This window comes from Mesoplodon densirostris, chromosome 16 (genome assembly GCF_025265405.1).
Source record: "Mesoplodon densirostris isolate mMesDen1 chromosome 16, mMesDen1 primary haplotype, whole genome shotgun sequence".
Classification (NCBI taxonomy): Eukaryota; Metazoa; Chordata; class Mammalia; order Artiodactyla; family Ziphiidae; genus Mesoplodon; species Mesoplodon densirostris.
Window position 1 is genome coordinate 41,601,470 of NC_082676.1, and position 24,441 is coordinate 41,625,910.

The 24,441-nt window shown below is 44.4% G+C and overlaps 1 protein-coding gene across 4 annotated transcripts in view; it reads left to right on the top strand.

Moving 5' to 3' along the window:
* AUTS2 (activator of transcription and developmental regulator AUTS2) overlaps window positions 1-24,441 on the top strand; it is a 1,143,092-nt gene that overhangs the window by 1,053,366 nt on the left and 65,285 nt on the right. For all 4 annotated transcript variants that reach the window (XM_060078085.1, XM_060078086.1, XM_060078087.1 and 1 more), the window contains one exon: window positions 3,348-3,399. In XM_060078085.1, the coding sequence (XP_059934068.1) occupies window positions 3,348-3,399 (52 nt within the window). The remainder of the gene's footprint in view (window positions 1-3,347; window positions 3,400-24,441) is intronic.

Sequence of the window (24,441 nt, forward strand, 5' to 3'; positions counted from 1 at the left end):
CCGCCTGCCTCCGGCTGGGGCCGCGGCCTGCGCCCGCTCGGGCTGGAGACCTTGGCGCTGCGCTCGCTGCCGCTTCCCGGGGTACCGCTTCCCCGCGCCGAGGTCGGGATCCTGGCCCGCACGCGGTGCCAAGGGAAGCGAAAGGAGATCTGGGCTCGGGATCGCGGCAGCTGGGGAAAGAACTCGCGCTTAAGTTTCGAGGAGGTTTCTCTTTTCTTGTTGGAAAGCCCCTCCTCGTGCGGGTGCAGAGGGCCGTGCCCGGGGTCCGCGGCCGAAGGGAATTAAGGTGGACCTCGAACCCGAGCAGCCGCGCGTCCCACTCCTGTCTCCTCGGAAGGCTTTTCTTCGTTTCCTCATTCTCTGTGTTCCTTTCTTCAATCCGTTTGACTTATTTAACTTTTCTTTAAACACCAACTACGGCGTCTAGTAATTTTTCAGCATTTAAAAAAAAATCTGCTTCCACCTCCCCCCGAAATAAAAAGCAGCCAAAAGAGAGCTTTGTTTTTTTCTATCATTTTTAGGTGCAGCCACTTAACGCCCTCATCCTCCAAAACCGAGTGAGGGGGATGAAGTGAAATGGCGAGCAAAAGCTAAAGATCTTTAGTATGTAAAGGTGCCCCCGTATTAAGAAAGGAGAGAAGGAAAAGCTGTGCTCGCCGGCTAACCCTTGGCTCACCACGTTTCCATTACTCGACCCTGATTTAAAAAAAAAATCAGCCAGGAAAATGGTCCAGGTAATATAAGGAATTTCACACTTTTTCCTAAAAAACAATGAAAAAGAAAACACGCCAAAGATTAAGATCCAAGAAGCCACAAATTTGTACAAATGCTTTAAAGCACAAGTTAAATTTGAAAGTTCATCGAGAAAAAGCAAAGAATTTCCTTGTAGTTCCTGCTTAAGACTTTGGCTGAGAAGCTCTATTCTGACTTTTCAGGACAGTGGTCAGCCATAGTTGTAACCACCTGGATGGGAGAGAAAGGGATCCATAGCATTTTATGATTAGCCTAAGTCCCATTGCTGTCATTTTCTTTGGGGTGTTTTTCCATGGAGGCCTTTTTGAGGACCCCCGCCCCCCTTACCCTTACCAGTTACAAAACGGCTTTGTGACATGTATCAGAAAATTAAAGGGCTGGAAAAGCTTTTATTAGAGAGCATTACTCCTAAGTCACTCTGAATATCCTGTCAGACTCATTTCCTTAATAACTTACCGGTTGGCATTGTATAATCACATCCTCTAAGTTCGCTTCAGACATAAGGATCACTTAACTGGCTACTTGAGAATGTGGTGTGGAGCCCAGTGGAGCTGACAAGGGTAGCAGCCCCAAGGAGGGTGTGCGAGACAGCCAGAGGGCCTCTTCACCTACAGCTTCTGTCCAGTTTGATCTCTCTCTCTCCCCCCCCTCTAACACACACACATACCCCAAGTGTAAATAAAAGCTGGATCAAGAACCTTTTCCTCACCCATGCTTTTTGCATTGACGGTACAGTACTTTGTTTCTATAGTGCTTTGGGCCAGGTAGGCTCATTTTAATAGGTAGTCCCCAAATCTGCAGGGGTTATTTCAATTTGGTAAAATGAATTAACAACCCCCCCTTTTTTTTCCTTTTAAACATATCAACTGTAGTTTAAGCTATGAATTTACTGTAGCCATTCCAATTTGAACTAAGAGACACTTTTTCATCAAGGAATGGTGAAATGCTCTTATCTCCAAGTTTTTAGCTGGGAAACTCGTGTTCCTAGACATCTCACTTAATATTACAATATAACAACACTATTCCTGTAATTTTTGCTTCTATAACTCAGTATTCTTGATTTGTTTAATGCATATCTTGTTTCCCCCTCTGTGCAACACTATTTTGGTGGTTTATTTTCAGGAAAAGCTACTGTAATATGCAGTTTTATTTAATTATGTTTAAAATGTCAAGAAGGCCCTCAGCATATTTTTTATTCAAAAATATAAATAAAAATAAAAAGGAAAAATAAAAGAAAACATCTATCAAGGATTTATTTTATTTTAAACTGCTTATGTATAACTGTATAGAGTTCAACACTTGTTTTGTACATGCTATACATTGATTTTTTTCTTGATCTATTAATCTTTGGAATCACGCTTACAGTAGGCAGATTAGAATTAAAATAAAGGGGAAAATAGTCATAATGACAATATTTTATGTCGTTCTGTATCACTTGCATTGAGAACTAGAACTTGTTCCTCAGATAACACTCGGGAATATCTCATCCTTATCAACATAACACAAAAAGACTAAATTGAATATCTTCTTTGTCCCCCAAAACCAGCTCCAGAGTCTGAATATGTTGTATTTCAGATTCCCCCACACCCTATTTCTTTTATTTCTTCTAGATTTATTCGCCGTTCTCTGCTTCGCTTTGTCAAAACATGCATTTCTGTGCATAAAGTGTGAAGACCAGTGATTTCTTACAAGGGTTGGGTAGCAAGAACAGCATAAATATAATATAGCCATTATAACTTTAAATGCATATACATCATCAAGTTACTATATAATGGAGCTGCTTAATTTTTAAGTTTAGTTTTTAATTTTTCAAATTCTAGAAATACAGTGCTTCTGAAACATTATAACATTTTTCTCCAAACAGACTTCATGTTGATTTTCCAGAACATTAGTGTGTAATTTAAATTGCCTGTATTCTTGCTGTTTAAACAGGCTTGTTTCACGTTCCTGGAGCCACTGTAATAATTAGCAGACGTGATTTCTAGAAAATGGAAAGGAAATAATGCTGATGGTGTGTGTAGTGTCGGGTTGCTGGGCAGGTCGGCTGGCTTTCATTTCAACACCAAGGTCGTCGTTACCACAGGGGGCAGGGATCTTGGGGTCATCAGATAAATCTTTAAAAATGAATTTCAGGGAGTGGTGGTTGACACTTTTTAGTGAGGAGAAGCTTAGCATTAAATAATAGGCATTTCTAGTTTGTGAGAGAAAATTGAAAAATACGGCATGTCTGCAAATATGAAAAAAGTACCGTTTCCAAAATAATGATCTGTCAATGAAATTGCAAAATCATTATGCGAATGAGCTGAATTGCTTTGTGTATCATCTCATAGAAATATGTTTTGCACAGATAATATGTCTAATAAGGACACGTTTTTAAAATCAGATTTTTTTTCTTCCCTCAGCAAATAGCTGCACTGCAGGTCTGGCTCACGCAGTCAACCAGCACCACCTTATGGAAGATGGGGGAAATTGCCGCTTTCCTCTTTAGGCTTTTCTAAAACATAGTAAAATTGATTTAAAATGATCGTAATGATGATGGTGATGACAAAATTAATGACAGTAGTAATGCTTTCTTTCCCCTTCTTGTGTTGCAGGCCTCAGATGCCAGCTCTGAAAAACTCTTCAATACTGTTATTGTAAACAAAGGTAAGACTCCTTAAATCCGAGCAATAGCTTATTTTTCTGTTTGCTCCGTTGTCGAGATGAAAGCATAAAGAACAGTGGTCATTCCCTTTTCACTCTGGAGCTACGGTTCATAATTTGTATTTTTGCTTGAGACAGAATCTGTGTGCTTTTGTGTTGCATCCAAAAACAGTTTATTTTAAAAGAATATATTGAATCCTTACTTAAATTGATTTGACTAAGAAATGACTACTGTCCATGCGACTTTCATTTAATGTAGGAAGTGGTAATGGAGAATAATAGTTCTCAAGATGCCTTAACTTTGTTACTTATCAACTACCCAGCAGTTGGAGAATGATAAATCGTTGATTTGTACTGCAGACTCTAATAATCAGTGCATGTTTAGAATTCACAGCATTATAGTCATAAAGCAAGCCTTACTCTGCTGTGGACTTTCTGTAAAAGTAATAAACGATCAAGAGGGCAGAATTAAAATATGTGCCATCCCATTACTTTCTGCAATATAGAGTAAGAGAGGCTAGTGATATAGCAATACATTAAGGGGAAACTTATCTTAAATCACTGCCAATAGGTTTCTGGGCAATTTTCATTTGTAGCAGTATTGTTGGAAATGATGAAATTTAAGGGAGCTTCTAATCACGGGCTTTACAGTGGTGTATACTTTGAAAGGTATAAATCATATAAATTATTTGATCTCTTTCTCTCCACTGTAGAACCTGTTGTAGGTGCTTGCGTGGTAATCGCTAAATACAGAATGTATGCTTCTTGTCGTGGTCTCGTTCTGTATTACATGGAAGATACTTGGTAGCTTGAACAGGGTTGGGCCTTCATGAAGTGAAATATGAAACCACCTTGGCATTCTATAGTTGCCTTGGCTAGCATTTTTGCTAGCTGGTTGGTCACACATGTTTCCAAGTGCAGTTATTTTGAGCTCCCAGATTATTTTAGAATTTGAACCAACTGCAGCTTTAAATAGTACATTATGTTTAGAGTCCCCTTTAGGTGTACATGCTTATGTGATTGCTGTTACTCCCAAAATTATTGTCATATTGAATTTTATCTTTTATTATTGCATAATGGAGTATTCCAGTTTTATGTTTCATCATATATTTTGATGGACTGAAAGTTTGTATAAATTTGTTGTCCATAATGCTAAAGCCCAATAAAAGAAGATACGCTGCACTTCACAGCGTACAGGGCTCAAATGGAAAGATACATAATTGTTTCTTGCTCATTTTGAGAAGGGAAGAGGTTGGGTAGAAGGTCGTGTGTCCCTGCAGGATACGAGGAGGTGGAGCCTGAGGCAGGACAGTTCACCAAAAGGAGGTCCTCTGTGTTTCGGTGACACCCTGCCCCACCGCCTCCCCAGGACCTCCAGCCCACATGACCGTGTCTCTCTTCTGCTAACTTGCTGTAAAGTTTTGGAATGCGTTTCCCCTCTCTGGGATCAGGCCTGGCAGGAGAGTTGGCTCTGGGACGTGCATTCAGGCCCCGCTGCCCTCACGGGGCTGAAAGGCTCCCTTCAGGGCCGAGGAGGAGTGATTGGTGACGGGCATCACCCTCGTCCCCCTGCCTCTTCCCTCCTGCTCCCCCGGCCCCTCCCCTTTTCCAATCAAACGTCTCCCACATTCTTATTTTTGTTTACTTACAGAGTGTGATTTGTGGCATCTCTTTGGTTGTGAATAGTCATCGTGACAGGGTGCCTTTCTTCTGAGCTGCTTTTCTGGGGGTGATTTAGTTGCCTTGAAAGGATTAAGGTTTCTTTGTGTACACTAAAATCAACATAGGCTTTTTGCTAAGCTCTGCTTGGGAAACCATACACAAATAAGCATTTTAGTTGATGGCAGATTATTCCTTTGCCCCTTATTTCCATCAAAATGGCCTTTCTTTTCTCCTCCAGAGTTTCCCCCTTAATGCCTTATGCTAATTCCTGTTGGTAACATGAATGACAAGAGCCGGAATCAATGCAAATCCAGGTGCTGCAAAGTAGACGGACTGGTATCCAGCACCCGCCCTCCTCCCTGGAGAGAAAGAGATTAAAGGGGGGGCCGGGGAGGGGGGAAGCATGGGGGCAGTTTTGTTAAGGGGATTAGTATTCAAACTGCTAAATATCAGGAAAACAAGTTCAAAAAGAGATTCATTGTATAGTGATAACGTCAATAATTGCTTCAAGACAGGTGCAGAGAGTCTTGCTATGTGCATGTGGGTTTGGGTCTGTTTTTACTCTGGGTAGTGGCAGTGTTTACTGGATGGATGGTTGGCAAGGCCTTCAAGGAACTGTCAGCTTCATGCACATCAAGTTCAAGTTCTCCTGCAAAGCAGCCTGCCCGCCTGCAAGTCAGGTCTCCCGTCTCTGTCCAGTATTCTTAGCCAAGAGCAATAAAAAGCGGTGTAAGAAAGGGCAAGTTTATACCAGGTAACAAACACCACTGGGAAGATCTTCAAAGCCTCGGCTTATTGAACAGTCTGACCAGGGCAGGGAAGCTGACACGTGTATTCCTCCTCCTCCGGATGTTTAAAGCTACACATCACCTCTCCCTCTCAGCAGCCCCACTGGGCTCTGGCCTTCCAGAAGTGTGGCTTTCAGCCGCTGGCGAGATTACGCTTCGGAGCCCGGTGGCAGGCAGATTTGGTCCATAAAATTTCACTGTGTGAGGGCAGTGCTAATCTCACAAGCTGATTGTGGTGAGGCCGGCCGGCGGGGCGTGGGGTGCGCAGCTTTGATGTTGGGCTGGGCGGTTGGGGGATGGGGCTCTGGCTGAAGCAGCAGGGGCCGTGGCTCAAGTCCCATCAGTCTGTTGGTGAGCTGGAGTAAGTCGTTTCGCCTCTTTAGGTCAGAATTTTCAATCATAGCAAAACGTAGTCCTGGGCTGACGTCTCTGGTGGGGATAAAACAGCTGGGGAGGGGCGGAGGGGCTGAAGCAGAGTAGGTGCCATGAACACATTTTATATCCCTTCTGCCTGTTTGATTTTATTTTGACTCTCTCTGTGTTGTAGAGTCTGTCCAATTTAATAGAGGACCAGCAAGATTTTTGTGTTTAGGAGTTCCCAATAGTTGTTTCCTTCTGACGCCTTTTATTTCCCACTTTGGAACAAATTAATCAAACGGTGTGTGCTTGCATGTACACAGGACATGCCCAGTGAGAAGTGAGCTTGTCCAGAGGGGCTGGGAGATGAACCTTCAAGTTGCAGGGCTTAGGGTTGGAGACATAAAAAAATAGTTTAACGTTAATCAAGGTCCTGGTTGCCTTATTTAATCTTTATGTGTTTAAATGTTTACAGGATGTTCATGTGAATTTTATGAATCCTTCTGTCTTTGTGACTCAACCATCTGCCAAAGAAAAAATTAATTTTCCCAGTGAGACAGAGACACACAGAGAGAGACTAAGTTCTTGTCCAGATTTAGTTGGTTGAACTGCTGTAGGAGCAGTAGGATTTGTACCCCAAATTCTAGACTGTTTATCCTTAAAAGGAACTAACTTGTCAGTCAATGCAGTGTGTACAGCCAGTATTTATTACCCTTCTTTACCTACGCTAGGTCCTATTTCTCAGAGGTTTTGCCACTTTCATATATAGGCAGAAATGCAGAAAATGAGTACTTAGTAGACATGACTATCCTGCCAGCCCTGGTGTAGGTCCACGGTCTAGTTTAGGGGTAGAGAAAAGGCCCTGAATTGCCTCTTTTCCTGGATCTGTCCTGCAGCTAAGGCAAGTTAGAGATGAGAGGGGCCAGGTGGTGTACTTCACCCCATCACTCTCACCCCTTCTCTGGCCTTCATCTTCGTCTTGTGGTAATGTCGGCCCTCCTGGGGAGAGGTGCCCTGAGCTAACTGTGAGAGAGCTGCGTGTTTCCAGACAGCTGGGGTGGGGTATGACCCAGGTAGGGATGAGGCCCCTGATTTGTGCTCCCTTCTGCCGTGAGCACCCCCGTCTACTGAAACGTATACAGCAAAGGAGCAGCCACCCACCCTCCCGGGTGGGACCCCACCTCCCCTCCCCCAGGTCAGCCGTGGGGACTCTGGTGGACACTCACTCACCATGATGAGTGCCAGACGGAACACTGGGGCCACCTTGAGCTCTCTCTGACCAGGGCTGGTTTTCCTTTCCCAGGCCCCACCAGACCTACTAGTGGACACACAGGCCTCTTCTTGGGGTCGATTTTGTGCCGAGGGTTTCCATGGGACACAGATGAGGTTGGAGCCTTTAGATTAGTAAGGCCTTTGGGTATCTTTGACAATATGGTTTTATCACCAGCATAGAAGGAAAAAATCGGTTGAGATTTGAGATGAAGTGAGAAAAAAGTTACTAGAGATGCTGCTTGGTGGGTTGAGGTTCAGTAACTGATTACGTAATAAAATCATGGCGATGATCTCACTTCATTCATCAAGTTTAGACATAAAGGGGGAATTCCTTGGTTTGGTGACAATTCTGTGCTTTCTATGTAAGTGAAAACAATGCAATTGAGTGGGGGATAGCTTTCTTAAAAAAAAGATATAGCGTTTAAAATCCAATTATAATAAAAATATGGAGACCATTTTACAATTCCTTGTAGTGTCTTGGGTTTCATTGTAAGGAGAACATGACATAAAGCTTATTCCCCACGTGCAGAAGAGTAAACTGAGCCCATTTTACCCTGTATAAATTAGTCCCATTTTTGTACTGTCTTAAATCCTACATAAGGGAAAGTTGGACTGTCACTCATTCTTTATTTTTCCTTCTCTGGATCCTTTTTGTAGTTTCAGAGCGTTTTCTTGGGTCTTTAGAGGATAGAGATGTCTGATACAGGGGAAATACTATTGAAGGGTAATTGGTGCTTGATTGAAGACAAAGGAGTTGTGAGTGGTTGGGTTTTCCCTCCCACTCCACACTGCAGAGAGCACGTAATCAGCTCCTTTTGTTATGGAAATTGACCTTCCTGTAGGAGCCAGACTCTTACATACAGAATTTGTTGTATAGAATTATTCCTTGAGAATTCTTGGAAACAGAAACCTTGTATCTTAGTGTGAAACCACCGAGAAGGGTCTAAAAAGATTCCATGTGGTCAGAAAGTGTTTCCCTCCAGATATTTTTCCATCAACTGCTACCTGGTCTCTCCCTGACCTTGTTCGTGAGTATGGTGGGGAATCCTGGGTAAATGTTGGATCCACTTACTGGAATTTTAGCTCAAGGGGTGGAAGATATTCCGAGCATCTGAATTGATCTTGATGGTGTCTTTGGAGTAGAACTTTGACAGCGATGCCACTTTTCCAGATAAAAGTAGGCCAGATCTCCTGGTCCTGAGCGCCCCTGTGAGCTGGAGCAGATTACAGGGTAACATTCTTTTAGTCGGATGATCACATGCCACTGTTTATTTTTGAGCCCACCAAAACGCTCTTCCCTTACTTTATTGATTGATTGCTGCTGTTCTTGGAAAGACTTTTCTCCATACTTGGCAATATTAGCAAAGAATCTTGAATGTTGATCAGCATCACTTTTCATTCTGTTCATATTTAGTGCTTCGTTTAGGCAATGACGTCAAATTCGCTGTCTCAGAAAGTAATCTACATTCATAGTAGATAGACATTTGGCACAAAAAATATCAGATCAGTTCTGGAGAGTCTTTAATGAGAACCGTTAAATGACAAAGGGTCCCCTCACTGGTAACAACCTTCAAGTGCATGGGGTCAGCCTCAGGCCTGGAGAGTTTCCTGCATGGAGGAAGCTGGTGGCTATCCCGTGGCCTCTGGATTATTTCTGGTTTCTGACAACTGCACAAAAATGTTGTTTTCTCTGAAAATGTATGTTTATTTAACTAGGTTTCTTTTTGCTTCACAATCTGGATTCCATTCACTCAGTTACCACTCCAATTAACTAACAATTATTTAACATTAACAGTAATTACAGACGCCAGTTAAGCGCCTACAGATGTCAACTGTTAGCTTTGTACCTAATCACTCAATGAAATGGAGAAAGTTCAACAAACATCAATTAGCCAGGCAATTAGTATGAGTTAGGAAAGAGCATGTTATCATGTGTGAGCTGATTCAATTTATTTTATTTTGGCAGTTAAAACACACACAGGCGAGCGGCAGTAAGTTCCTCAGATAAGATAAAACTCTATTGTGTTGCAGCTTACATAAGAATTCTTTCCTTTCCCGTGCGTAAGTCAAATATGCACTTGCCTGGAATTTATTTAACTAACAAAATTTGTCTCAATTACTCAGTCCAGCAATGCTCAGTCTCAGGAAGCAACTTTGGTGCATTATGAATCCAGTGAATATGCTGTATAAGGAAATGTCAAAAGTTTTCAGTGGAAGAATGATTGATTCCCACTCAAGTAATCTCCGTGCATTTCGAATTTTTACCAGTTTATTCTTGAACCAATGGTGGAGCGGGTGCAACAGGGATTTGATTAATTTCATGGTGCCTGAACTTTTTGCTCAGCTGTCTTTGATTTAGCCTGGGGCAACCATCAAAATCTTTTACCTACTTCCCCAGTCTATGCTTTAAGAAAGTAGAAGTGGCTCTCAATTGAGGACCCACTTCATGAATTCACCAAAGAGATCTTGGGCCCGAATTCAGATATTCTATACCACTCCCCCACCCCACCCATAGACTTGACTTCCATCAATTGCCTGGGTGTCTGGACTTGCTGGGAAAGTGCATGCTAAAGCCTGCTTATGTAAGGTGGCCCATCAATTGGTATTTGGAGGTTCATTTTACCTCCAAGTGGACAGGTGTCCATAAGTGGCTGTGCCTTTGGTTCCCCTCCTAGAAATGTTTTCTCACCAATTCCCGAAGCCTGTGGGTAGGAGTGGAAGGGGCCAATCCTTAGTGGGGTCCTCTGTCAGGTTGCTGTGTGTGTGACGTGCAGAATTCTCCATTTGAGCAAACCTCTCAGCATTAACTGAATCCAGGAGTTGAAAAATTAATATTGGGAGTTCCCTGGTGGCCTAGGGGTTAGGATTCTGGGCTTTCACTGCCACGGCCCAGGTTCAATACCTGGCTGGGGAACTGAGAATCCCACAAGCCACACGGCCAAAAAATAAATAAATAAAATTTAATATTGTGTTCACTAGAATAGCTTAGGGCAAAGAGCTGCCGTGTTCCACATGCTTTTCTCTTATAAATCTTTTTTTAAAATTTATTTATTTTTGGTTGTGTTGGGTCTTTGTTGCTGTGCGCGGGCTTTCTCTAGTTGCAGCGAGCGGGGGGCTACTCTTCGTTGCGGTGCGCAGGCTTCTCATTGCGGTAGCTTCTCTTGTTGCAGAGCACGGGCTCTAGGCACGCATCAGTAGTTGTGGCACCTGGGCTCAGTAGTTGTGGCTCACAGGCTCTAGAGCACAGGCTCAGTAGCTGTGGCGCACGGGCTTAGTTGCTTCGTGGCACGCGGGATCTTCCCAGACCAGGGCTGAAACCTGTGTCCCCTGCATTGGTAGGCGGATTCTTAACCCATGCACCACCAGGGAAGTCCCTCTTATAAATCTTTTACCGGTGTTCAGCACCCAGTGCACTGGCACGGCTGTTCTGGAGAGATGTCTTTGCCCTTCTGTATCACGTAATAGGGCCTCTATTCATCTGCTGTGGCACATTATGCTGCAGAGCTTACAGCAACAAAGGTCTCATATCAGGTGTCAGCTGCGGACCAGCTGTGGTTCCCCTTGTTTTTATTCTGGGACCCAGGCTAGAGAAGCAGCCCTCATCGTGGTTATCTTAGTAAAAGGAAAAGAGTAGAGACAGAATCATAGAACAGCTCTTTAAAGTTTCAGCTTGGTTGTGGTGTTGGGCATTTCCAGCCATCTCGTTGGCCAGAACAAGTCCCTAGGACTTTTTCCACCATGCCGTTCCAAAGTATTCTATGTTCCCTGGAAGTTAGTAGGAACATTCTCTTGACAGTGGGGGGTCTGGCATTCCAGGATGCCCACAGTGATCTGAGCAGGTGCTGCCCAAAGCATCATGGTGACTGCATTGCAGCGATGCTCAACTTTAGACATCTCTGATTTCCTTCCCTTCTACTAAGACATGTTTCCATATTTCCACTCTCCACGCCCATTCTTGTGCCTGTAAGTGGACCGACTGTTACTCTTCAGCCAGACTTTATTAGAAGTGAGTTAGGATTTTCCAGCAAGGGCATTTCCCTAGCAACCGATTATGTAAGCATGAGGCCAATCCATGCCGAGGTGGGAGAGGCGCCAGTTAAATAAGGAGTAATGTTCTGTGGGTGCTCAAATCTTTTCTGACCCTCGTAAACCTTGTCTTATAGAGGAGGAGGTGGAGAGCACATCATTGCTTTTTCAGAGAGTCCTTTTGGAGAGGGAAATGTCTCAAGTGTGCGTGTTAATAGGCTGATGTGGGAGGCGGTTAGATTGCGATGCCTTTAAAACCCACTTGGAAAACATTCCCCCCTCTTATCTATCACCTTTCACATCTCTCAGAAGAGTAACACTGAAACCTAATTTTAGCCAGGATTACATCATTTTCTCATTATCTGTTTACAGCCGGGGAAGGCTTTTCCATAGTAAAGCTCCTCTCACCAAAAGCCCAGCCATGTAATTCCTTTCGTTTTATACCAGTGTTTGATTTTTCCAAGTGTGGACTGTCCTCTGCTGGACTTCTTGGGCTGATCTCTGCAGGCTTCTTTATCCATGAACTTCATCCATAGACTTGGGTTTGACAAGGAGTCTTCCTCTGGGGTTGGATTTGTCATTTGTGAAGTGAATGATGTCAGGGTTCATTCGGTTTCTTCCTTCAGTTGGCAGAAAGTGGAAGCCATATTGACATGAATTCTTTTGTTCAGCAGTTATTACTGAGGGAGTTCCCTGGCAGTCCAGTGGTTAAGACTTTGCTTTCCAATGCAGGGGGTGTGGGTCTGATCCCTGGTCGGGGAGCTAAGACCCCACATGCCTCACAGACAAAAAACCAAAACATAAAACAGAAGCAATATTGTAACAAATTCAGTAAAGACTTTCAAAATGGTCCAAATCAAAAAAAAATCTTAAAAAAAATTATTGTTGAGCGCTGATTCCGTAAAAGGCACAGGAGATACAGCAGTGAACAGATCCCATTAAACATAATGACCAGAAGCATAAGAGCTTAATATATTTTAAGATTCGTGAAGAGACTTTTTAAATGGTGTAATGGGAAAGAAGCCTTAAGACCTTTTGGGGAGGGAAAAGCTGATCCAAGGTGAGCCCTGACGGGTCAGCAAAGCAGAAGCAGACCAGCCATCACACTGCAGACGATGTCACCCTTTCAGAGAGGGGTTCTGTGGCCACAGATGTGCCAGCTTGTGCTCACAGTAAGACTAAACCCTGCCCCTTAGAACTTTCCATTGTAAAAATTGATGCTGTCTTTTTTGTTAAATTAGTTAAGCTATTGAAAAGATTTGGGGGAGAATTGTAAAGGTCTGTGTATAGCCTATCAATAGGGCCTCTTGATTTCATGTTTCCTCAGTTAGATTTTGTTGCTTAAATGTTTGCCAGGTTGGCATGCTGCACGGAGGTGGCAGGATGTACCACAGCTTTTTGTTACAGAAGATCCAGGCTGAAGGCTGAGCTGGGCTGCTTGTAACCACGAGCAAATCATTCCGTTAGACTAGGTTTTCTCGTTAACTTGAGAAAGTTGGGTAGACTCCAAGATCCCATCCTGGTCTAAAGGCCAGAGTCTGCTTTGGGTGTTCTAGGTCCTTCTAGAGCCTGAAGCTTGTGCAGAGGGCATATATTTCCCAGAGTGCTGTGAGTGAGACTGTGGACACTCGCATTTGGCAGGACTGTCATGACTGCAGTCCTGAACTTACGGGCACGAATAGGGGAGCAGAAACCTCTCTTCACTCCTGGAGATTCCATCTCTATTGGGAGCATCTGAGAGGCAGGAAGGGGTGGAGCCTCCGGGGGAGCGGCAGGGGAGAGAGTGAGATGCTACCGTTTGAATACCAGCTGTTAGGTATTAACCTCCCTCCAGAATTAGAATAACAATGCGGCGTCCTCCTCCTCTGCGGGTTTGTATTTGGAGTGGTGTTTAAAGAGGTGTTTTATCTGCTTAGTAAATGTTTACAAAAGCCCAGAGTATGGAGAACCTAGCTGCCCGGTTCCTTTGTACTTGACTTGAATGGCCGGTTCCAAGGCCGGGGATTGCTACAGGTTAGAAGAAGGTAGGGCTGAGGGCTCCATAGCAGAGCAAGGCCCTGCTTTGGAGAGCCCGGAGGCAAGCTGGCAAGAGGCCTCTTTTTCTACAGAGTGACTCATTTCACCAACTGTGAATTGAAACGAGGCTTGGGTGGACCATTCTCGATCATCAAGAGAATGTCACCACCTCACCATCTGTTTTCAGCTGTCAGCAGAGTCTGCACCAAGCAATTCATCAGAGCTCTGCTTCTTCAGAAGTTAATCTAGGCCTCCTGGACTGAAGCAATCTTCCTTCCTACTTTTTATTGGCTACGAGGTGATGATAATATCAACTTCTTCTCCCAATACGGCCCTTGCTGTTTGCTGGATTTTAGCTTTCTTCACAGGCTTCTCGTGTCTGTTGGGGAAAGGTTTGTTCCAGAGTAAAGAAACAGTACTTTCAGTGTCTTGCCGTTGCCCGAGAGCTGGCACAGACTGAAACTGTGAGTGCATTCAAGGAGGAGCTGTGTTCATGTTACGGTTAACAGATCCATCGCCTGTTGTTTAGGAGAATTAGGTTTGTCTGGACCATCGCCCTTATTTTCCGAGACTGATGGCTGCAGAGAGGAAGAACGTCACTGACGAGACGCTGAGAGTCTGAGACACCGATTCCTGGATTAGAAGCAGGGGCGCTGCTGCTCTGGGCTTCAGTTGAATATCTAATCAAACTAAATGATGTGGGTTTGTTTTTTGCACTTGGCTGTAGGGGCCACGTGGCCCTATTCAATGGCCTTTTCCCAAGATGTTAGACATCACATCAATTTCATTTCTGCTCCCGTGGGAAGTGCAAAGCCCTGACTTAAATAGGAAACTCGGGGAGAACTGGTTAGAAGATGGCGCTCCATTTCCACTTTGGCCTCCCCTCCCGGGGGCAACTGATATTTGCCCAAATGACCCGGGACCCCTGTTTGGCCAGAGCCTCACCCGCCCAGAACACACCTTTGGGTCAGGCTGGTGCCTGGTTTCAGCCCTTTCCTTCTCAGGGCCTCTGGGTGGAGGAAGGAGCTCTCCTGTCTCCTCCTCCCCTATTCGCTCCAGGACAAACTTGAAAACTGCCTACTCCCAGGGTTTTCTTTAACATTTTAAAAGTTAAGGCGGACTTTCTGAGCGCTCTCAGCATCCTGCCAGGTATCTTATCTTATTCAAATATCCTAATTGCTACTCCGGCTTCTCAGCTGCACATCATCCTACCACCTAACTGACAAAATAGACCTTCACCTGAGGGCCTCATTATGCTTTCCTCCGGTGCATCAGGCCAAAAATACCTCCCCGATACCTGCTCGACATCTTGGGCTTCCAAGTGACAAACAAATAATTGGGTGAAACAAACCCTGGGCTCCGAGCAGCTGCCGTCGATGTCGGAGCACAGAGGAGTCCATGACAATAACAGTCACGGCGCTGCCTGGTTCATGTCACAGCAAACCTTTGAACAGTGGGTTGTGCTGACACCAGAGAATGACAGCTTTGGAAATGGCGCGCTCGTTACCGCGGCAAGAGAGGCCTCTCAGGTAGACCGTGACGAGCAGCTGTCATTTCCATACAGGTGAACAGCTGACATCCTAGCACAGGGAGGGTGGCAGGCAGGTAGGGTTGAACTGGGGAGAGAGGAGTCTCAAGTGCTGGGGACCGTTTGCATGTGTGGCAAAAGCTGGCCTGGGAACATGCACCCGGGTCCTCTCTGTTGTTCTGTAGAAATCATCTGAGAAAGGGCTGCAGGAATAGTGTCAGCTTTTGAGGACAGGACCAAGGCCATGCTGCCACTGGCCCAGCCCGACATGCTTAAAGAACTTCTGAATTTCAGGTCTACGCCCACCTCTTCTTGATGTGTCACAGGTTGGTTTTCCCAGCCCAATACTTAGTTTTATAGACTATGGGGAAGGCAAAGTCTCTGATGAGAAGGAACTAACTCGCTATTAAAAGGAATGAATCCAGTGGAATTCAGGTGCAGGATCAAGTCTAGAAAGCAATTCTCAAAGTGTGGTCCCTGGACCAGCAATATCAGCATCCCCTGAGTAGTTGTTAAATGTGCAAAATCTCCTACAGAATCAGAAACTCCAGGGCTGTGGCCCAGTAGTCCATTTTGACCAAGCCTTCCAGGTGCTTCTGATGTAGATGACCACTGGACAAGATCAAGGAAGCACAGCTGGCAGTGAGACTTCTGTAAATGCTCAGATGACCCATGAATCCCTGGGTGCAATCCATACTCCTGTTGACCAGGGAATAAGTCTGTTCATTGTGGGGTGGCCTTTGTATTTATTTATTTGTGATACCAGATGCATTGGATCTGTTGAAAGTCACTCTGTGGTCCTACCTTTGGACTCAGCTGTCCTCCTCGCCCTGGATTTGCAGTCCTCCCACTCTCTCTAGCCTGGTGGACAGGGCTTCTCCCGCATTGGTTTGGAGCATATAGGTGCTAGGCCTATAGTTAGGGCTACATTATGAAGTGAAGCTGTCTGATCTAAGTGGGGTTTGGAACCCTGACCTTGGGCCAGTGTTACACCGTAGCCAGCTGAGCTACCTCACTCAACTGCTTCTCAAAGACAAACTGTTCCATCTAGTTCCTGGTTGACAAACGCCTGCTGGCCATCTGTATGAAGGGTCATCACAACACGAAACACCCACGTCTTGCACAAACGTGCCGTGATGACCAGTAACTATCTTGTAAACAAAGCGCCGCGTAAATTCTTTTTTAAATTTCAATAGCCGGGAATGTGGAATGATGGACAGCAGTGTTTTGAAATATTTTTTCCCATCCATGCAAAATATTATAATGTTTTAAGTCTATAAAATTATCTCTAAGCTGGGTTTTCCCCCAAAATGTAGTATCTAAATATTAAAGCTTTTTTAGGTGTCCTTCAAGAAGAGGCATCTCCCAAGACTCAATGTGTTGAAGTAGCGGCTCTCAAACTGGAGCCTGCATCAGAATTACCTGGAGGGCTTAAGATACACCTTGCTGGGTCTCACCACAGAGTTTCTGATGCAGTGGGTCTTGGGTGAGGCTCAGGAACTCAATGAGGGTTCTTGCATTTCTGACAAGTAATCAGGTGATGCCAATGCTTCTGGTACCTGGAGCACACTTTGGGATTCATGTGTGTGAAGGCTTTCTACAGGAAAACTCTTCTAAATGCCTTTTCCACTCATTCAGTGAACATCTGAGTATCAGTTCAAAATCCAGTGTCTTTACATGGGAAATGAAATGCACATATGAAAGTGAATTCAGTGTTACCACGGATCCACATCAGGAGGTTTTAAAAAAATTGACATTGTCAAACTTACTTAAACATAGAAAACATTAGAATGACCTCCCCCCCATGTACCCATTATCCAGATTCATATTTATCAATATTTTGCCATGATTGTTTTTAGGTGATAGGATATTTTAAAGCACATGTCAAGCATCGTGTCATTTCACCCCTACATACTTCAGTGCACATCTGTTTAAAATTTTTTTTTACATCAACACATCCCGTTATCACAATAACAAATGATAATTCCTCAGTGTCACCCAATACCCCGCTATAATCCCATCTCCCTGATTGTCTCCCAAGTGTCATTTTACATGACCTGTTCCATCAGGATACAAACCAGGGTCGAGTATTACTTGTCCTAATCGAGAGCCATCCACCCTCTCCCCAGCCTCCAATTCACTTCAAGTCAGTGACTCGTTGCAGAAACCAGGTCAGCTGTTCATTAACCATCCCACATTCTGGAAGCCCTTCGTTAAATGTCCCACATTCTGGAAGCCCTTGTGGTGTCATTTAGTTTATTTCCTTGGTCCCTCATCTTTGCTGTAAGTGGAAGTTGACCCTAGAGCTTTGACTAGATTCAGGTTAAATGTTTTGGCAAGTGAACTCTGCAGGCATCGCAGTGAGCTTCATGTCGCCTCACACCCGGGTACTCGACAGTGTGTGGATGACCGAGTATTAGTGATGCCAGGATGGTTCAGGAAGTGCAGGTTGTGGCAGCCTGATACCTACCTGCATTGTCAGGCTCCTCATCAGCCTTTCATCTAATGGTTTCATGCATTGCTGATCCTCGCCTGATCCAGCGTTTCCTTAGAAGTGGTAAAAGGGTGGCTTTTCCACCATCCTCCACATTTATTGGCTGAAATTCTTCTGTACAATTTGCTTTCCTTCATCATCTAGAGTTCTTTGGTTACCCTCAAATAGAATCAAAGGAAAAGCAAAGTAAGTGCTTAATTCTTTCTTTTACTTGCAAGTTATCAGAGCAAGAAGTTGGTGCCCAATCAGGAGTTTTACTAACACACCTGTACCCTTCTCTGTTTGCGTTTTTCTTACGATAGATCTAACCAATGTTTTTAATTCACTGAATTAAATTCTCACATGGTTTGTGCTTATCAGTGGAAGAGACAATGTCTAAAAATTAGAATGCTACCCGAAAGCATCAAATGAGTTTACACACACATATGTGTGTATAAATTTAAAGTCTTACCTGTCTGTCACAGCTCTGCTCAAATGCCACATACTCCAGCGCTTCTCCATCCTTGGGAGGCACTCCACCTTCCCAAGATTTGAACACTTGGCCCATCCTGCCTTTCTTACTAGAACTCAGATGCAGCTCTCTTCCCCTCTTTGAACTCCCACCCCCACCTCCACGGTAACCAGCAGGGTGCTTTGTATACAGTAGGGGCTCAAGTTCTGATGGTTGAACCTCAGCAAATTAAAATGCAACATCCTAAAAACTATTTCAGACCTTGGGATTTAGGTTATAGCCAGAGAGTCTGAGTTGATGAAAGAAAATAAAGTCTGAATCTCACTTGATCTAATCAGCCCATTTGGCCTTATTAGATAATCTGATGATCCCAAGCAGGTATTTTCCAGGAGAGGAGCAGGAGGCTGCCCACGTGTATTGAGTGCCGACAGCATGCCTGGGATCTCCATATGCTGATGTGTTTAGTTCATATGGTAGCCCAGCCACGTAGGTGTTTCCCATGTGAGAACACTGCCCTGTGACTGTAGGGACAGAGCCAGTTCTTGTGTCGCAGCTTCCCGACCTCCTGATCTTCTGCTCTTCTCACTGTGCCAGCCCAGCCTTTGGTTTGGTCAATTAATAAATACCTCTTGTTGGGGCTTCCCTGGTGGCGCAGTGGTTGAGAGTCCGCCTGCCGATGCAGGGGACACGGGTTTGTGCCCCGGTCCGGGAGGATCCCGCATGCCGCGGAGCGGCTGGGCCCGTGAGCCGTGACTGCTGGGTCTGCGCGTCCGGAGCCTGTGCTCCGCAGCGGGAGAGGCTGCAGCGGTGAGAGGCCCGCGTACCGCAAAAAAAAAAAAAAAAGAAAAGAAAGAAAGAAAAAGAAAAACCTCTTGTTGACAACACATTTCTTGAACTGTCTGTAGCCTGTTTGGGAAGAAATACTGGTTCTGCAGTTCTAGCCTGGGAACCTTGAGGGAGACATTGAACACAGCAGAAGTGGGGAGCACCTTCCTTGCAGCCTGTGTCAGATCTATCAGCCACGTGATGTCATGGAAGACTTAGTGTGGCATTTTCCTCAGCCTCGCACACAGCTCAACTTGATACAGTTAAAGAATTAGAACGTTTTAGTGACGCCTAATCAAAAGTAAATGGGGGGGCTTCCCTGGTGGCGCAGTGGTTAAGAATCCGCCTGCCAGTGCAGGGGACATGGGTTCAAGCCCTGGTCCGGGAAGATCCCACATGCCGTGGAGCAACTAAGCCCCTGCGCCACAACTACTGAGCCTGCGCTCCAGAGCCCGTGAGCCACAACTACTGAAGCCCACGCGCCTAGAGCCTGTGCTCTGCAACAAGAGAAGCCACTGCGATGAGGAGCCCGTGCACCACAACGAAGAGTAGCCCCCGCTCGCCGCAACTAGAGGAAGCCCACGCACAGCAATGAAGACCCAACGCAGCCAAAAATAAAAAATAAAAATAATAAATAAATAAATTTATTAAAAAAAAGTAAACGGGTAAAGCTGTAAAGGAATTTCAAGTGATGAGACAGCAGAGAGGACTGGAGCTCTTAGCGAAGTTATTAAAACTGTCCTCTCTCTTTTTGACTGTCTAGAGCCTGTCACTTTATGTTGTAAAGCACTCTTAGGTAGGGTGTGTATTTGTACGTGTCAGGGAGAGGACATGGGTTTCCCTGTGAGAGAGTGCTGCTTGTTGGCTGGTCCTTTATAAACCCGTAGCCCAACCTTGAGTTTCTGGTGGCAGAAGTACAAGGAATCTAACTAATGAGAACCTCCTGTATAGCACAGGGAAGGAACTCTACTCGATGCTCTGTGGTGACCTAAATGGGAAGGAAATCTAAAAAAGAGGGGATATATGTATACATATAACTGATTCACTTTGCTGGACAGCAGAAACTAACACAACATTGTAAAGCAACTATTCTCCAATAAAAATTAATTTTAAAAATAAATAAAAGAAAGAAAAAGGGGAGAAAAAGAGAAATCCCTGCTATTCATCCATTTTCTGTGGAACTTTCAATCTTGAAGAGCCTCAAACCCTTCCCAACCACTCCCACCGGGTGCTGGTCTCTGGCTTTGTGTGCCAGTCGGCCTCATGGGCAGTGATGCCTTTTTGGGCAGAGTATCACTGTGAAGCCACTTCTATTCTTTCTTTAAAAAATGCTACAAAGAGCTCACACGCAGTCATTTTCAAGGCCTCACGACCATCACTTACTCTTTACTCTCCGGGTGACTGAGATGGAGCCGGGTTCTGGCCTTCCTCCCCGCAGGCCTCCACAGTTGGGCTTTCCATCCGAGCTCACCCCCTTCTTTACCCCCCTGGCAGCCTCTCCTTTTCTACTGGCTATTTATTTCCTTTCGTCTCTTAAAAGTATCCTTAGTTTAAAAATCAAACAATGACAACAGCAAAAATACAAACAACAGCTCTATCCTTGCTGCTTCTTTAGGACCTTAAAACAAACCCTTTGTAAAAAATTTATTTATTTATTTATTTATTTTTGGCTGCGTTGGGTTTTCGTTGCTGCACGTGGGCTTTCTCTAGTTGTGGTGAGCGGGGGCTACTCTTCGTTGTGGTGCACGGGCTTCTCACTGCGGTGGCTTCTCTTGTCGCGGAGCACGGGCTCTATTCACGGGGGCCTCAGTAGTTGTGACTCAGAGGCTCTAGAGCACAGGCTCAGTAGTTGTGGCTCGCGGGCTTAGTTGCTCCGCGGAATGTGGGATCTTCCCAGACCAAGGCTCGAACCCATGTCCCGTGCCTTGGCAGGCAGATTCTTAGCCACTGTGCCACCAGGGAAGTCCCAACAAACCCTTTTTGATATCTTTCTCTTATCCCCTCTTCTTGTAAAATAGCTTGCATTTGCATATCTTTTGAGTGATAATTAAGGTGACCTGGTAACTTACTGTCCAGACCAGGACACGTTTGAAAGAGAAACAGGCTACTATTAAAAATGACTTTGGGACAACAGGCCTAACCCTGGACTGTCCATGCAAACCAGGATTTATGACAATCCAAGTTCTTTCTTAGTTTGTGAAAGTACCCTCGTGCACTAGTGGTGGTAGCTGACATTTATTGAGGACTCACTAGGAGCCAGGCTTTGTTCTAATCACTTCACATGGATTAACTCATGGAATCCGCACCGCCCTCTTTCGAGGTAGCTAGTGTTGTTCACACCATTTTGACTCTGGGGAAACTGAGGCACAGAGAGGCTGAGTGAGTCGCCCCGGGTCACACATCCAGCTTTATCCTTACTCCCAACCATGTCATCCCCCAGAGGTCAGGCCGTCCTATGTCCTCTGAGGTGTTAGCATAGTTTTCCAAATGTCTGTCGAGTTAAAAGGAATGTATGGTGTAAACAAAAGTATCACCTTCTGAGTATTGGTTTAGGGTTGCATAGCTATAAAAGGCTTCTAAACAGGCGAGAAATACTTAATCCTCTTCTCAGATAGTAAATGGGGCCTCCGTTAGAGCAAGTAGGGATTACCCTATCACTGCTATTCTCTAAAACACATATTTTAGAAACAAACAAAAGGAAAAGCCAGTTACACCCCACAAAAGTGAAATTCTGGTTTTTTCCTGCTGGCTTTTTTTACCTCGCTATTTTCTCATCCCTGGAGGTATTGTAATTTAGGATGGTGCTACTTAAGGACGGGACTTAGCTCGAGGACCAGATATTAAGCTGTGAAGTTCTTGATCTGAGCTAGGAAGTCAGAATTTTATCATATAAAAAAGCTCAGTCTCTCCCATCTCTAGCCTCCTGTCCCATTTCCCCTTTTCCTCTTGCCTTTGCTGCTTTCCTCCCCCTGTTTAAAAAGCAGTCGGAAAGCCTTTACTGCCAAAATCTGAATCATGACCCCATGGAGTTGATTATAGGCAGATCCAAGGTTCAACACGAAGCTTTTCTTTTTTATGCCACCAGGCTGACAGGGGGATCTATTGAAACCTAAACTCATTTTGTTTGCTCGAATATTCACAAGACTCAAGAGTGTTAGGAGGTGGGAAGTGCTTCTGCTACCTCAGGGAATACTGTCAGGGTGTGAGCATCAGTCATGCAGGCTGGTCTCAAAGTCGCAAGTCACCAGGTCAGTCTGTTGGGATCCTGCAGGGGAGGGCGAGGTAGCTGTTAGGCACAGACAGCTGCTCCAGAGCCTTCTACCCTTCTCCCCTGCAGGCAGGGTCTTCCCAGGCATGTTTCTGCAGGGGGTTGTGGAGAGGAAAATATTTTGTAGGATCTCTTTGTTGTTGTTGTTTTTAATTTTTTGGCCACACCGCGCAGCATGTGGGATCTTAGTTCCCCACCCAGGGATCATACCCGCACCCCCTGCAGTGCAAGCTCAGTCTTAACCACTGGACCGCCAGGGAAGTCCCTGTCCATGTTTTTTTAACACATACACACACACACCCATACTCATGCCCCTTCTGTCAGCCCTGGCTCCCTCTGGAAAGGTACTGTTCTTCTCACTGCCAGACTCTTCCACAGAGAATCCCTTCTCTCTCCCTATTTCTCACCAGCCCAAATCTGTTAACCATCTTAGAATTGCTGTAGGGCTTTTGGTAGCTGAGGAATTCCTTTTAAAGTCGTTTCCAATCCAGCACCTTTAGGTAACACAGCTCATTGCTCTACTTTGCTGAGAAAAGCTTGCTGTGAAGAGCTTTCTGATACTAGGGAGATCAGTTCCAGCTCACATTTCTCCTGATAGAAGAGACGTTCCCTGTCATGACAATGTGAAGCAACAGTTCGTGCCTCATAAAATGAGAGTCTTTAACAAGAGAGACCAGCAAAGGAGTATTTTTGAGGTAACATGAAAGTACAAGGGACCTCTCAAATCTCATCACATCTGTAAATCTGGACGATTTCAGTTGAAAACTAAAACCTCTTAGAACTTTCAGTATCATGGATTTTTGAAACATGAACTTAACTGAGAATAACAATGATAGTACCATTTGCTAAGTCCCAAGAATATGCCAACTGGCATATTGATATGCCCTTAATGTGCCTTCTAATAGGTACAAGGGCCCCACAAGACTGGTGTCATCACCACTTTTCAGGTGCTCAGAGCGATGACCTGCCGAAGGCTACTGTGACTGACGTGTTTTGGAGCAGACATTTCATTCATGTACCCACCCGTACACTGATCAGATACTTGAGTGCGTCCTTGTGCCAGGCATTGTGCTAGGACAGTGGACACTGAGATGGACATGGCTTTGTTGTCGGCAGCTTGTTGTCTTGTGGGGCGTGGTCAGATATTGACTCCAAGGCTGTTGAACCATGACCTGTTTTCTCATTTTAAATTTTTCCTCCAAAATTTTTCAAATTTTTTATGTTGTAAAATCGCAAACCTATAGAAATTTTGAAATAATGCAGTGAATACCCATATACTCTTCGTGTAGATCCACCAATTCTTTAACATTTTGACACATTTGCTTTCTTTTTTTGCTAAATCATTTCAAAGTAAAAGGTATCAGAATAGTTCAGTATACATCTCCTGCATTTTTCTACATAATGCCAGTACCATTATCACACCTAAGAAAGTTAACTGTGATTTCAGAATTTTGTCTAAAGTTCATATTGAACTTTCCTTGATTGCCTCCAGAGAGTGTGTGTGTGTGTGTGTGTGTGTGTGTGTGTGCATGTGTGCATGTGTGTGTGGGTCTGAAATAGTAGTAGGCTTTATTTTTTTTTCTTTTTTGGATCCAAGATCCAATCAGGGTCACACATTTGGTTGATTTGTCTCTTTAGCCTCTTGAAATCAAATGTAGAACTCCATCCCTCATCCTACCCCCTACACACACCCTTTAAAATTTTTTTAATGACATTGACTTTTTGAAGAGCCCAGCCTGGTTGTCTTATAGGATAAACTACATTATGCATTTCCTCATAGTGGCATTTAACTTGTTACCCAATAACTTTTTAATTATTAAAAGAAAATCCCATTTTCTGTCTGCTTTTACACCACTTTCATGAGTCCTGTTAGCCATTTCTCTTGGGTATTTGGAAGTAGCTGCTTTGCATGTACAGAATAAGTGTAGGAAGAGACAAGGGCCTTGGCATTTGTGTGTGGCATGTTCGTTGTATTTTGTATGCTATAAATAATTACAATTTAAACAGATGAGCTTTTGGAGCTCTAGATTCCACTGGAATTTAAGGATTCTCCTCCCCACCCCCTAAATTTGCAGAGATTAGTTTGTAGTTGCCAACAGCCATGGAACTGGAAGGATGCTTAAGGCGTAATCTTTTCATTAAAAAGAGGATTTAACTAATTAGATTTGACTATCAAGCTGACAGGTTAATGATAAGGGAAGTGGGGCTCAGGAACCCTTAAGGTGGCAGTGAGTGTCCATTAAATGTAAATTATTATGATCCCTACTGAAACATTATTCTTTATATTGATTTTTAAAAATTTTGTGTGTATATCACCTTAATAAACCAGAAAACCATATACCTTGCAAATTCTTAAAA